This window comes from Andrena cerasifolii, chromosome 5 (genome assembly GCF_050908995.1).
Source record: "Andrena cerasifolii isolate SP2316 chromosome 5, iyAndCera1_principal, whole genome shotgun sequence".
In the NCBI taxonomy this organism is placed as follows: Eukaryota; Metazoa; Arthropoda; class Insecta; order Hymenoptera; family Andrenidae; genus Andrena; species Andrena cerasifolii.
This window is the reverse complement of record NC_135122.1, coordinates 18,045,544-18,059,915: the sequence shown is the minus strand read 5'-3', so window position 1 is coordinate 18,059,915 and position 14,372 is coordinate 18,045,544. Positions and strand designations below refer to the sequence as shown.

The 14,372-nt window shown below is 48.4% G+C and overlaps 1 protein-coding gene across 6 annotated transcripts in view; it reads right to left on the bottom strand.

The window, feature by feature from the left end:
• Positions 1–623: 623 nt before the first annotated feature.
• Positions 624–14,372, bottom strand: part of Sm (heterogeneous nuclear ribonucleoprotein L) — a 121,525-nt gene continuing 107,776 nt past the window's right edge. For 5 of the 6 annotated variants that reach the window (XM_076811860.1, XM_076811857.1, XM_076811854.1 and 2 more), the window contains 5 exons: positions 13,669–13,967; positions 13,247–13,470; positions 12,186–12,445; positions 8,453–11,654; positions 624–8,363 (listed from right to left, as the gene is read on the bottom strand). In XM_076811860.1, coding sequence (XP_076667975.1) covers positions 11,380–11,654; positions 12,186–12,445; positions 13,247–13,470; positions 13,669–13,967 — 1,058 coding nt within the window. In that variant the 3' untranslated portion in view covers positions 624–8,363; positions 8,453–11,379. The remainder of the gene's footprint in view (positions 8,364–8,452; positions 11,655–12,185; positions 12,446–13,246; positions 13,471–13,668; positions 13,968–14,372) is intronic. The other variant, XM_076811859.1, reaches the window with a different exon arrangement.

Genomic DNA, 14,372 nt, shown 5'->3' with positions numbered 1-14,372 from the left:
CGTTTGAATTAATTCAAGTTTTCTGACCACTTTGGAATGCAAAATTGTGGCAGAGGTAATGAAAGAGACTCTCGAAATTTCAATTAAGAGAAAGAGGAACGCTAAATCTGCAAAAATTTGGATACATCAAACAGTACTGAAGACTTTCAGCAAGCTTCAATTATAATGATCAAAATTCCAGGTGAGTATTCATAGTTACGTAATTTTCCAAACTTCTACGGCACGACAGGACTATAACAGAAAATAGAATTAAAGCCAGTGAGACTGGTTGTTGGACGAAGGACTCAATTCCCAAAGTAGATCCATCATCAGTGGTTGTCGGTGGTGAAAATTTTTTACAGGGCATAAATGTATATATATCTTTGAGTAGAGGTATATACAGGGCGTTCCATTAAAATCAAACAACACAAGTATCTTCGAAACTATTAACGGCATCGAACAGTGTCCCGCGCAAAGCTCGAGCTTGCGTTAAAGTTTCGCTCGAGACACTTGTCGATGTCATCCGACGCGTTTCGAAGATACTCCGCCACGATCGGTTTAAACGGAGACACCCTGTGTCTATGCATGGTATATATATTCATATGGTGTGGGTGTAGAATGAATCGAGTCGTTGACGCTGAATATTATTGAGTAGTATATGTTTTTAATGATGTGACTCCACAATATGTCAATATGCACAGGTAAATATTCCTTGTTATCATATATAATAGAAGTGTTACAGTGTGTAATGTGATACGATAATAAATTTAATAGTAACCATATTATAATTAAGAACTTAAAAATAACTCTAAAGGGTAAACTACATCACTATTCGGCTAGCGACTAATTAGCGATAATAATAGCCTACCATGTCTTTTACTAGCGGCGCTTCAGTGAGTGTGTTCCTTTTTTCCCTCTTATCTCCTCTTTAATATATCCCTTTCTCTCACGCTCGCGCTCCCTCTCTCTCTCTCCTCATCTCTTTCTCTCTCTCTCTCTCTTTCTCGCACGCATTCTCATTCTCTCAGGTATCTCTAAGTGTGATTATTATTCCTCTGTGCTCGATGTTCCTTTCGTACCCCACTGTTCTCCCTATTATTGTATTCCTGTAATTACTTCCTTCGTCTTTGCCACTGTTCGTTTAAAAAATCGTGTTTCCTTGCAACCTGTCGCTTCTACAAACACCGACCGATTCACGCTCGGTCGCTTCACAGTCTCTGTCCACTACTAGTCCCACCGTTGTCGCGGGGCTCCCTCAACCCAACGACGGCCACCCAGGGGGTTTCCGGTCCCACTGCACCCCGACAAACCCTCGCGCCGTCACTCTGTCACCGCTCGCGAACGATCGTGACCGTTAAGAAGCTCGCGGACAAAGTACACGTGCGACTTTCATCCCCCTCTCCGTCGGTCGTTCCCCGTTTCTTGAGCGCGCGACCGATTCGCGACGAGGGGCATCGGCTGCTAAAGCTGACGGGGCACACCCGGCTGGCCTAGCAAAGTGGTTCGCGTTTCGTGGAACAGAGAGCTCGAAGCATCGATCACTCGCGTTTCTCCATAGACACACATACAAGCGTCCCACGGTCACCTCTAACGGCTGTGTGGCAAGATCGAGTGTTCGATGTCGCACAAAAAATGAGCGAGTGTTTTGTCCTCTCTGTCGTTAGTTTATACACATATACATATATAATTACGTCGTATATAAATATGAATCATGTAGGTGGATAGTGGTTGTGGGGTGGTGGTGATGGTGGTTGTGCTGTTGTGTTCAGTGTGTGACGGTCTACGTATGATCAACTGTTACGCTCCGCTCGCCGTGGCGTTTGCCCTGACGACTATCCGGCGGGGCTCGTGTGTTCTCTTAGTCGATTAGCACGGGGGACGAGAGACTCGTGACAAAAAGTCACGCGATCGTCCCGTTCAACCCCCTACGATACAGATTCCTCATCCGCCTTCGCCCCCTCGGTGAGGGAACGAACCGTCTGGCGGCTGCTCAAGGATTCTCCGCGGTGACGGGTGGCGCTACGCTTGCAAAGGACATCTTACAAAGTGGTAAAATAGGGTCTACGCCCCCTGAAGGATGGGGCTCTCCGCGAAGGGTAAAAGATCGTTCGATTGCCACTAGAAACGAGCTGTCACCTTCGCGTCAAAGTGTGTGTCTGCGTGTTGATTGTGTGCATGTATCTACCTATCGTTTAATGTCCTCCTTTCTAAATTATTTGCGTCTCATTTTGGTCTCCCGAGTTCCACGTTTCAGAATCGAAACACCAGGAAAGAGAGACCCCGTCGCACGACGGGCCTCGATTACAGCGTGACGAACTCGATGCACGAGCGAGTTAGGCGGCTAACAGCGTTTCACAACCGGTCGCACGAAACGAACGGAAGGTACTGTAATATACTCGTTACATTTAGGCTGCTAGCTTCAGAAGCGTCTTTGCGTTTTTTTTTTTCTCGCGCGTTCCTCTCCTCTCCGCTGCTGGGCCGCCCCTGCCGAGGGGAGGGACGCGGGTGCACACACGATCGGACAATCGAAAAGGGTAACAATTCCAGAACTGCGGATTTCAATACTTATATTTCATAGTCAGTTTTTCTATATTAATATATATATTTTTTTCTTTTTTTTTATATAGAATCTGTAGATATACATTCTTGGCAAATCCGAAAAAACTGATTCCAAAATAGGAACAGATCATTGTGCGAACTATGTATACAGGGTGCAAGTGTTTTTTTTTATATTTTCGTTCTATATTTCCTCATTGCGTTCATTGTTGTATTTTTTTTTAAATCTCTTTCGTTCGTTCACTTTTCCGTTTTGTCGGTTTCAGTATATTTGTTTGCTTGTGATTGGTGGTGGGCTGTTGTTGCTGTTATGAGAAACACACGTGTGTACACGTAGCCTGGCTGTGCTGTGTATATCCTCGTTCCTTCTCCTTTACTCTCTGTTTTTCTTTCACGCGTATAATGTGTATTGTGAGTGTGACGTATCTTTCTTTCCTCTCTCGCTCGTTTGTATGTCTCCTTATGTTCTTTAGTTTCTCGAGTGGTTTCAATGCTTGTTGTTTTTGTTTTGTTTTTATATTATTTTATTTTTTTTTTTGGTTCAATCAGTATCTTTCATTTTGTTTTCCCATTATTATTTTTAATTCCTTCATTCTGAACGGTGGTACATTTGATAGGGTGCACAGGGCTGCTAGGCACAGATAATTGACTCGCAAATAACTCTTCAAACAACATTAGAGCGTACGACATACAAGTATTAATATACACATTACATCATTAATTAATTAATTATTCCTTTTTTTTGTTGTTTTGTTTTCGTTTTCAAAGAGTAATTGTAAGTGGAGTGTGATGTGTGTACGTGTGCCTACTGTTCCCGTCGCCTCTCCGTGTGCGAGCTCTCCGACTGACGGTGTGTGGACACGAGTGTGTGTCGCCTACGATCGTATTTCGTGTATAGAATGTCTCGAGATGAACGCGCGCTGCGACACCACAGACTAATCATGGATTGGCTAATGCCGGATCTCGTCGCCCACGCTCTCCACGATTTCGGATCGATACGCGATTCTCTTCCGACGCTTCTCAATATCAACTCGGAAAGAAGAGAATCGAAAGGCTGTCTCGTTACGCGCGCGCTAAAGCACCAAGTCTCGTCGTCCCTTCGCTTGAAACACGAGTAAAGCATCGTTCGATCCTAACAGCCGTCGTATCGATCCCGAAGTCGCGTCGATCCATTACACTACGCGATCTGTTGCAACGGGAACGGGATTTCGGTGCAGCATTCGCCGATCCATCTTGGGCTATCTTGACGCAGTGGCGCGAGGGTGTTGGTCGTGTTTGTTCCTCGGCGAGGCGTCGCGGAGGGTGCCCTCCCCGACGTGTGTATGTTTCGTGACGGTGTGGGGGTGTACTGGATTCGTGTGACGTCGCTGATGCGTGTACAATCAATGTATAATAATGTATACAGTCAACAAATCTTATTACAACTAGTTTGTCTTTTGACGCAGCGATGGGAAGACAGAGCATAGAGACCCTTCTGGCTCAGATGTACAATAACGAGGTGGAGGTTTCTTTGGGAGTAGGAAGGTGGGTACAGGGATTAAAAGGGAGCGACGAAGGGGTGGTTGTAAGGTTTGTTTCTTTCACGGGGGAAGGGGAAATTTGTTGGGATATAAAATTGTCAGGTGGGGCGCTGGATGAGAGGCAAAACTGGAAGGGGAGATGATGATTAAAAGGGAAGGTGGAGGGGCACGTTCTAGGACTTATCGCTTAGAAACATTGATATGACGCATAGTGGTGCTTGGGATACGTAAAATCTGATATGTGGGACAGGTATATGTTACTTGGTAATACTTATAGGGGAAGGAGCGATCGCTAAAAAGGTTACCGCGCTTTGGTTTGTTTTGTCTGGCCCAGTTTTTTTCTTTTAATTTCGTCGTGCTCGAGCGTCCTCGTCCGGAGAAAACTGAGAAGCGCTTCGGACAGCGATGTTAAGCCGTGGTTTCCTCCATCTGGAAAATGGACGTCGAGCATGCTCGGCGTTGTCGTGGTTAACCGCGTGAAAAAATATAACGTCGCGTCTGGGGTAACAGTCTGACGCGAGATAGAGTCGACGCTTCTTCGAGATTGCGTCGGGGGATCGACGTTGTGACAGGTACATGACTTTTTCTTTCTTTTTGGCCGCAAACGCTGGGATGATGTAAGCTTCTCCTCCCCTGCTTCGGGGCGAGGAGGAGGAAGAGTCGCGTCGATCTCGCGCGCTTCGACTTACCGCGGGAACAATTGGATCTGCGGTTCTGGGCCGTCGCGCACAAAAGAAATCAAAGCGCACCCGGCAGTAACACCTCTCACGCAATACTATTAATTAATAACAATATTAACGATATGTACCTACTCTCCGATCTACCTAAATCGCCTAACTACAAACATTAAACCTAACGCTTTTAAACGCAATATAGATCGTAACATACTTATCCGATCCCGACTTTCACAAAGCCGGGATCATAAATAATAATTAATTAATAATTAATAATAATAATAATCATCGTCGTCGTCGTCACGACAATACTAATTCATTACACAATCAATCATCGATATAATTGAAATTCTCATGCGACTGCAAATACATACATATAGATGGGATATGTATTTCTCGTGTTAAGATTTAAACAAAAGTCGTTCGCCTCATTGTTTTGCTCTCATTTTCTTCTTCTTCTGTTTTTTTTATAATATATAACTAATTATCGACACAGATGGCTTCTCTCTTTCACTCTCTCTCTCACACGCAGTCACTTTCCCACTCTCTTTCTCTCCCTCCCACTCTCTCCCTCTCTTTCTCTCTTTACAACCTCGAGTTTCGTATTGAGTGTTACAATAATAATAATAGTAATAATAATAATGTCTATTTATCGCGTGGTTTACACAGTGCTAGAACGCTACCTGGAATACTGCATATTCGTTACAGACTCTCCTCTACACGCTACAATTACAATTTGATCTTTTTGTACATAGAAGAATCTCTGTTGCAACCGGTGGACGACACGCCCCAGTGCTCGTGTACCGAACGACCCGTCTTAAGCCGCGATCCCACGCGCGCGCCCTGCGCCGCGGAACGCCGTCTGAAACGCTTAACCTTGTTAACCCGGGGCGGACGAGTCGGCTCGTCGTTCGAGCACGTCTCTGATATTGGACAGGACGAGCGAACCCGTCGCGATAGTTCTAACAATCACGCTCGTACAAAAGGAGTGAACATAACCGCTCGCTGCGGGCGATACGCGTCGAGTGGCCTTCATCAGCCTCAAACGATATCTGGTCGAGAAACCTGCCGGTCGACAGGTTAAAAATTGTGGGGAGGGGGTGACTTTTCACAAAAAGCGGCGCGCACCGAAAGTACACGCGCGCGTGATCAGCTGCGCCCGTGGGATCGGGGCATTACGCCGCTGCTGTTTGCCGACGACTATCAGCGACGATGTTGCGTATCAGCTAAAGAGAAAGAGCTCGCTCCAAAGTCCACGCGCTGAATGGAGGGAAAGCTATGTACAAGTGGGACCTAAGGATAGACGCGAGGCGACGCACGGCTCGCCTTGCGCGTCCCCTCCGTCGTCCGGGACACGGCGCACGTCTTGGCGAGCCTCCAAGGATTCCTGGAGGCCCGTCATCCTCCGATGGCACAGTGCTCGAAGAGAATTTCCGGTCGGAGGCCTCTTTAAATTTAACCCTTCCTCCCGCCCTCTTGCCGCCGAGCCCTCGCGTGATAAGCAGCTATCGCTTAGGAAGCCATTCTTCTGCCCGCCAAGCAGCACGAACTAATCTCCTTTACGTTTCTCGAAACGCTCGTTGCGCGCGCTATAATCAGCCCGGATTCCGCTTTCGACGACCAGCTTGCCAATCTTTTTCGCAGACAGAGCGAACGGTGTCGCGAGGGGTGGCTTCTCGACGGCTGTGTGCAGCCAAATGAACTAGAGCAGACTATAGAGAGCGCGACGGTCGTTGCGTTACGAATACGCGGAGGTTCGTCGTCGTTACGGGTATCCTAGATTCGAAGTAGAACACGTCGACGACGTGTGCGACGGTGGGAAGGGACGAACGCAAAGGTGCCTCACCTGTTGTCGCGAGAAACGATAGAGAAGAACGGAAAAGATGGCATGGGTCGCGGGGGTACACTCGTCCGTAGCTTTTGTTGCTCGCTCGGTAACGTGCTTCTCCTCGAAGCGTTCGTTGTAACGCGTGTTGCTACGTGATTCACTTGGCCGCGCTCGAAATTTACACAGGTAAAGCGTCAGAAAATAAGCGACAGTCTGGCCATGCGTGGTCCGCCTCTCCCTCGGAACACATGTGCGCCTTCGATTATCTCTTTTAGCGCGCGTCACGCGTTTCGGAGCGGGGATTTATCATCAGGAGGGCATCGTTCAGCCGAAGATACACGGTGTCCAGCTCTAAATTACCTAGTGGAAACGAAATGTCTAACGATCCGTAATTCCTGGAGAACGAACCTGCACCCGGGCTCTTTTCTACCTCTGACCCTCCCATCCTTCCTCCATTCGTTCAATTACATATACCGTTCCTGCCACTGTGGAATATGTGATCAGGAACGGGCACCGAGCCGGGTCGCTACCGTTAGCCTTTGTACCGGAGTTGCGAGTTCGTTCTCAAAGTTTCACTCGCGCGCGTAGCCGAAGAGGAAACAGCGTTCTCGCGCTCTCGCGTTCGACCGTCTAAAAAGAAACGAGGGGATCGAACTCCACTACTCGCTGGAAGTTCGATTGGCGCCCGAACAGGGGGATTCTTCTACTATACATGCGCCCTGACATGTATCAGCACGTGAGGGGGTTACGAGACGATACGCTCTTGATTTAAACGCCATACTCCGCGGATCACATATAGTTACATATATATATCTACAAAATCGTTATGATATGATTACAAGTCCTAGCTGCTCTTATCGATCTACTTCACATTTTTTTGTTTTCATCATATTTAACCTTACGCGTTAGGTCCTGCTCACTATAATAATATACGAAACCGAAATTTCCCAATGGCTCGTCGGATAAAACGTGACGCATCATTCACTCTACCGTGAAACCCTATTTTCTTGCTGTAATTTTATATATATATATATACACACACACACACATATATATATATATGTATATATATATATATATATATATATACAATTACACAATATAGTAGACAATTCATAGTAATAGTAACAATCATTAATGATTAATGATAATAATAGTCGTGCTAATGTAATATCGATAATAAAAATATGAGAATGTGATGTAAAAACAATTTTACAATTGTTCCCCGCGGCGGGAGAATCGAGAAAAGAAGAAGCTACGAGAACAGGAATCGAAGAAACAATGAACGAATAATGAAACGTAACGATCATCAAGCCACGCGTCGATCGACGTGCATCTTTTCACCGTTGCCCGTAACTTTATCGGTTTTGCTTTTTAATCAATCTTTTTGTTTGCTTAAATCCTTAGCTTAGTACCTTTGTTTCTCTCGCGCCGATACAATACGTATATCACCATTACGACTCGACAAACTTTCGAACGAAACACTCTTGTCGATCAACAGCAACGCACAACGTGTATTTAATCGTCGCTTATAAGTCGTACGTTGCTCTTCTTCTATCCACCTGTTCCTCCTCTTTCGAATTGTCGTTACCTTCTTTACCCTCATTTAAAAAAAAAGAACTCTTTCCTTCACGTATTTCGTCAATCATCAACAAGGATCCTCGCTTTGCGTTACTGAGCCCCTTAAAACGGTATACAACTTATCCTCTAGTTGTATTGTAACAAATATTGCCTCGAATATAAACATTTTGCTTTTTTTCCCTATCGTTCGCTTATTTAAGAGTTCACATCATCTCGTTTCGGTCTCTCTCTCTCTCTCTCTCTCCCTCCCTCCCTCTCTCTCTCTCTCACTCACTCCCTCTCGCTTTCACTCACTCACTCACTCACTCACTCACTCCCCCCTCTCTCTCTCTCCCCCTCTCTCTCTCTCTCTTCCTCTTTCACTCTCTCTCTCTCTCCCCCTCTCTCTCTCTCTCTCTCTTGATCAAATGGACAAAAGTGTGGCGGATAATTCCTCTCACGCATCTTAATTAGGGTAACACCGTAGCCCCATTGTCGTGTGTTTTTATTTATTTTATTATTTTTTTTTCTCTTTATTATCTTACGTTACGTATGGCCGAGTCACGAGTCTCTATATACTTTATTTATTTAGAGTAGAGTCGTTTGGTTCGCTTCGCAAAACGCAACATTCGTTATTATTATTTACTCTTTATTATTATTAGTAATTTGTTTCTCATTTTCTTAAATCGGAGATCTAAAACCTTTCTTTTATAAAAACGTCACCCCGGCTCGACAAAATATTGCCGAGGGACTGCTAATATATCGTGTGTACGTGTGTCCACGCGGTGTATGTGTGTGCATGCGTGTGTGTGTCGCCTGTACGTGTGTTAAATCCATGTATGCGGGGTGTAAGTGTGTCGTCGACATCATCGTCTTCGTATAAAATTCAATTCACAATCTGCGATCTGATCAATAGTGTACGAGCGCTTGTAGAGAAATACCATCCGGTGGCTTGTCTTTTTTTCCATTTATTTTTAATTAATCTCCCGTTCTCCATCGTCCTTTACCAAGCGCGATTGGTATCGAGTCGTCGTCGCAACCTGAACACTACAGCTTGGGTTAGGGGGGAGTGTGCGGGGGGCTTCCTTCTTTTCTTTCCTCCTTCCTTTCTCCCTTTCCTTTCACGAAGGGATAGGCGGGGGTAGGGGGTGGATAAGGGGTGGGCCGATAAACGATTTTCGATTCTCTTCATAATCGATAAACACAGTCGGGGGACGACTTCCACTTCTCTCCTTTTATTATTATCTGCATTTCCGCCGAGACTCGCGAGAAGCTTTTGAAACGAAGAAGTCACCACCGGAGAGACGGGGCCAGCGAACTATCGTCCTTCTTTTCCCGATTTCCCAATCGAATCGACGGAAAGGCGGATCGTCAGATTGAAAAGCAGAGATTCAGTGGAACGCATACGTCTGCCACTCTCCCGTGGGCGTATATCCAGCACGACTCCAACCGTTGTGAAATAAAATTTGAACAACGTTAAAAACATAAATAGTCAACGAAACGTACACGCGCGCGCACGCGTTTATAGGTCTATATGCGCGTAGAGCATATACGAAAAACAACGATAATGATAGCGGGAGCGTAGCTAATTGCTGGTCACAGCAAAAGGATTCTCGCGAGTCAGAAGCGTGAAATCACGACGCAGGGCAGCGACACACTAGCGATACACGGTTGTATATACGGTTGCCTGCATCGTTCTCGGAGCACGATTGATTCAGATCCTCTGAACACACATTCTTCACTCTCACTCTATCTCTCACTCACGCTTTCTCTCCCTCTCTCTCTTTTTTAAAACTGTATCTTCAGTATGTATGTGGTTTCCTTAATGGTCAGTGAGGAATCTCCGATTTTAATAATTGGATCCCACGAAATGGTCAACGAGGAACGCGGTCGCGCTCGAAACCGTGGAGATGTGTCTCTTCCTTCCCGTGTGTACGTGTATGCGTGAGTGGTGTGTGCATGCCAGTGGATGCAGCACGCGCGTGCCGCGAAAACCAGAGCGACGGATGGAAAACGAAGGTGAAGTCGAGGAAGAAGATAAATGGCTCGCCGCCGTCTCAGAACGTGAAAATCCTCGTACACGTTCTGGCCAGGGTCGCGGAAGGTGGCGTCCATTTCCACGAGGAACGGTATCGATGCGGCGTTCCGTCCGTCCGGACTGCGTCAGTCCTCGGCGAGCGTCTCCGCTCGCTGCAGATCGATCTCGAGGAGGCTCCATCGACGGGTTCCTCGTGTGAAACGCGTCGCTCCCGTTTTCTCCCTCCCGGGCCCTTGATATGTAATCCGTGCCCGGTGACGCTGTCCCGAGTTACTATTTACAATTCAATCCTTCGCGGTCGATCCTCGCGCGTCTGCCCAGCGAGGAAGGAAGCATCCACGAACGGCGACGACGAGGCGAGGATCCTCTCCGAGAGGACGCACCGCTTCGGCGTTAATACTGACGGGGTATTAGCGATGCTTCTCTCGCGACGAACGTCGACCTTCCACCCATCGCGATTCGACGGCGCTGCTGCACGCGTACGCACCTTGCCGAGGCGACAGCGGCAGCGAGAAGTAGGTGACCAAACGAAGAGGACAGAAGAAACGACAGAAAGAAAGGAGAAAAGAACAAGACACAGAGAGTCGTAACTGCAAACAACACGTCCGCTGCCTCTCGGTGGTCCGCCTGGCTTCCTCTCGGCTAACGGGACGATCCTCGATGACTCCTCGACCAGCCTGCCCGCGGATGCTGCACAGTCTCCACCCCCTGTCGATCATCCCCGCCCGGCGCGCCCTGCCTCGTCCGGCGTGCCCTCGCGCCCGAGCATCCTCGCTGCTCATCTTCCAACGACCCTCCATCCTTGCAGCCACCAGCGTCCGATGTCTGGCAGAGGTGGTCACGAACCGCGGAGAAGAAGAAGTAGAAGAAGAATAAGAAGCAGAAGAGGATGACGATGATGATGATGATGATGATGAGAATGATGGAGCAGACGAGCGTCTCGTCTGCCAGATAGGCCTTGCTCCTCCTCTGTCTGTTTCAGTACGGCCAGAACGTAGGCAGCGGGGGCGGCGGCGGAGGTGGCACGGTTGGATAGAGGGTCGGGGTTGCGATCAGGACGCAGGCTGGCGGCAAGGGCGGTGGCACAGGCGGCGGTAGGACCGGTGATAGCGTGATCGCTGCGGCTGGGTGCAGGGCCGTGCCCGTCGGGGCACACAACGGGTGCAGGGCGAGAGAGGGACGCTGGCGCTGACGCTGACGCTGCTGGCCCTGGACCTCGCCGTTCTATTCCGAGTCCTGCTGCATTTTGACGTGGCCATTACCGGCGGAATTGCTCGACGTGCTGCCGCTGCTTGGCGGGAAGCTGGTCGGTATGGTGCGGGACGACGAGAAACACAGCTTCATGATGTACGGGAACTTGCCGTCTGAAGCAGATTTCGGGGTACGGTTAATGGAACCGCGGCTGTGTCGTTTTCGTGTGCTGCAAGGGCTTTGGGAAGATCGTTCGGTTGTGGTTCTGATTCGTTGCCCCGCTATTTCACTTCCTTTCTCCCCATGCGCTGTGTTGGATTGGAAACGGGGTACGTGAGGGCACACACAAGTAACGTGGCAACGGGAGGTGTTTAAATGTGTGTCAGCGAGGGTAGAATGTTGGGGAAGGTCTGGGCTGCGTCTACGTTCTCAATCACCGACCCCTTGTGTCACTTCGTTTCTCTCTACGCGCTGTGTTTGCCACAAAGGGCCACTGGAGCACGCGAATGTACATATACCGACGTTTAAGCGTTTGATAACCGAGGCAGAATATGGGAGGTCACTGACAGAAGGGGTTCGAGTGGCTCTTCCACGTAGAAGGAGATAATGACGCAGTTTTACTTGTATCTATTTAGAATTTCTTTGCGACGCGGTTCGAGTAATCTCGATCCGCGTTGCAGAGACTTGATTAGAGATCTCTGAAGCTAATTATATAAAATGCGAATGTTTTATCGAATACCGAGGTGTCCACTTCTTGTTTGATAAGGATTCTCAATGAAATTGAAGGTGCGCGCCCGTAATAGTGGAGTTGTCTTGGTTAGTAACGGGTGTGTACTTACTGCTGTTTTCCAGTGCTGTGTGATTGCATTCCATGATAGCAGCTACCGCGATACCGACGCTGCTAAACTCGATAAGGCCGGACGACGATCGTTCCGATTTAAGGGGGAACAATTTCACTGTCGTCGGCGCCTCGATACCACGTTCGACGAACACACGGTGCACGGTCTCTTCGGTTAAATCCGGGGGAGTGTTGAAAAAGTGGACTATCTTCGAGGGTGGTTGTATTCTATTCTTATTGGCCATTGCTGGGTTTAGGAACCTGTAATTCGAAGTAACGAGCATCCATCAGTTAAATCAAACTCCTCGGTCTCCTTCAATCGCGAAGGGCTACGCAAACCTAATTAGGTGTAATTACACCATCTATCAAACATTCGAAAAGTATACGTATACTGCTAACTTGAAGCTAAAAATCTGTACCATTTCAAATGCCATTCCCAAGCTGTCCCACATTCCCAGAAACACTTTAATCAAATGCCGAATTCAGGATGGAAACGTCTCCAGCACACGTTGGAACTTTCCAAAGGGGCCCACGAGACTCGTAATTAATTTCTCGCAATCAGGACGCGAGCTTCCCCGGCCAGGAGCATTCAAAAACCCGGACGCAATTAAGTTTTCATCGAGTAAATATTAAACGCGGCGCAGGGGGAGTGCCAGTCCCCGGAAGGAAGAACATCATTAATCGCTGTACATAGGAATCCCCGTTCCACACAGAATTCTGGCCGATAGAAAACGATCGCCCAGCGGGGATGCTCCTGTATAGAATCGGGCCCGGCTTCTCATTAACGTTCATTCAGCGTCGAGGCGTTCGGCTCCGAGCTGATTAGAATCGCTACAGGTTCTTGGCTCGGCTCGGATACAATTTGCAGGAAACACCTGGTCACCGTCGGCGAGGATCGCGGCGGAATCGGGAGTTCCAAGTTCGCAGCGGAGGAATTGCGAACAGGGTCGAGGAGTACGGCCAGGAAAAAGCTGACTGATCCGCAAAATAGGAGAGACGCGGGTGTCACTTGAAAGGAGATGGCTAGAATATTCTAGCGGACAGAGCGCTGTTCAACTTTACCTGTTATTCTTGCTTCCTGTGAAGTCCTTGAAGCTCGCCGTCTTGTCGGGCAGAATGTAGGGATTGGTGACGTCGGAGAGGAAAGCCTGTTTCGAGAAGCCGAGCTGCAACCTGCCGTCCGTGCCGATCGTCACGTTATTCAGATTCTGCAAACACCGTTCCACGGCTATGCTGTCGCCCATCTGGATCATCGCGCATCCCTCTTTCGTCTTCAGGAACTTGACCTGCGAGGGACACGTCGGGAGAACGTTCGTTAACTCTTCAACACCATTTTAACAGAAAATTCGGAAGAATTCTACAGGACTCGAGCGTGGATCTTTGTACTGTTCTTAATGACATTACACTAGCGTAGCAGGCCTATCCTTCTAATTTACCGATCCACTGTCCCTCTGAAAGCTAGGTATCCAAGAGTCGTCACGTACCTTCGTCACGTTCCCGTAGAGGCAGAACAAGTTGAAGAGCTTGTCAGTGTTGACCTTATCCGGCTGCAGGCCGTACACCATCATCACGGAGCCTTGCGTGCTGGAGGGTGGTGTCTGTCCAAGGGTGGGCACGTAGCCCGGCCGCGGCGGCGTCGGGTGCAACGGCTCCCGGCCGCCGAACTCGCTCTTAATTCCATAACGCTCGACGTACGGCTCCGCGTACGTTGCTGGTCCATTGAAGTTCTCCTCGTAACGGTCGTGGCCGGCGCCCGGGGGGAAGGTTACCTGTGGCGTGGATCCTGCGAACAAAACGGGGAGGATATTTCACGTCTTCCGTCGGCCAGAGTTCGTTCCGCCTCTCGTTGCTCCGCCGGCCTACGTTCAGCCACGCTAATTATGGAAATCGAGTCCACCCGTCGTTGCACCCATTAATCACGACCGCACTGGCTAATATTTGTCGTGAGCGACGAGTCGAGACACGAACGATCATTTAAAGCATTCACGGCTGATAAAGTGGACGGGAGGTGATGTTGCTTTACAGATATGGCGGGAGCGAGATCATGGATGTGTTTGCGAATGGTTGTGCTCGGAGAGTTCTTAAGTCGCAGCGATGATTATCGTAGGTACTAGGCTACTGTTTACGTTACGACACGTGTCGGGCGCAATTTAGACGTTCACTGAGGTTATCGAGCAGGTGTTGTATC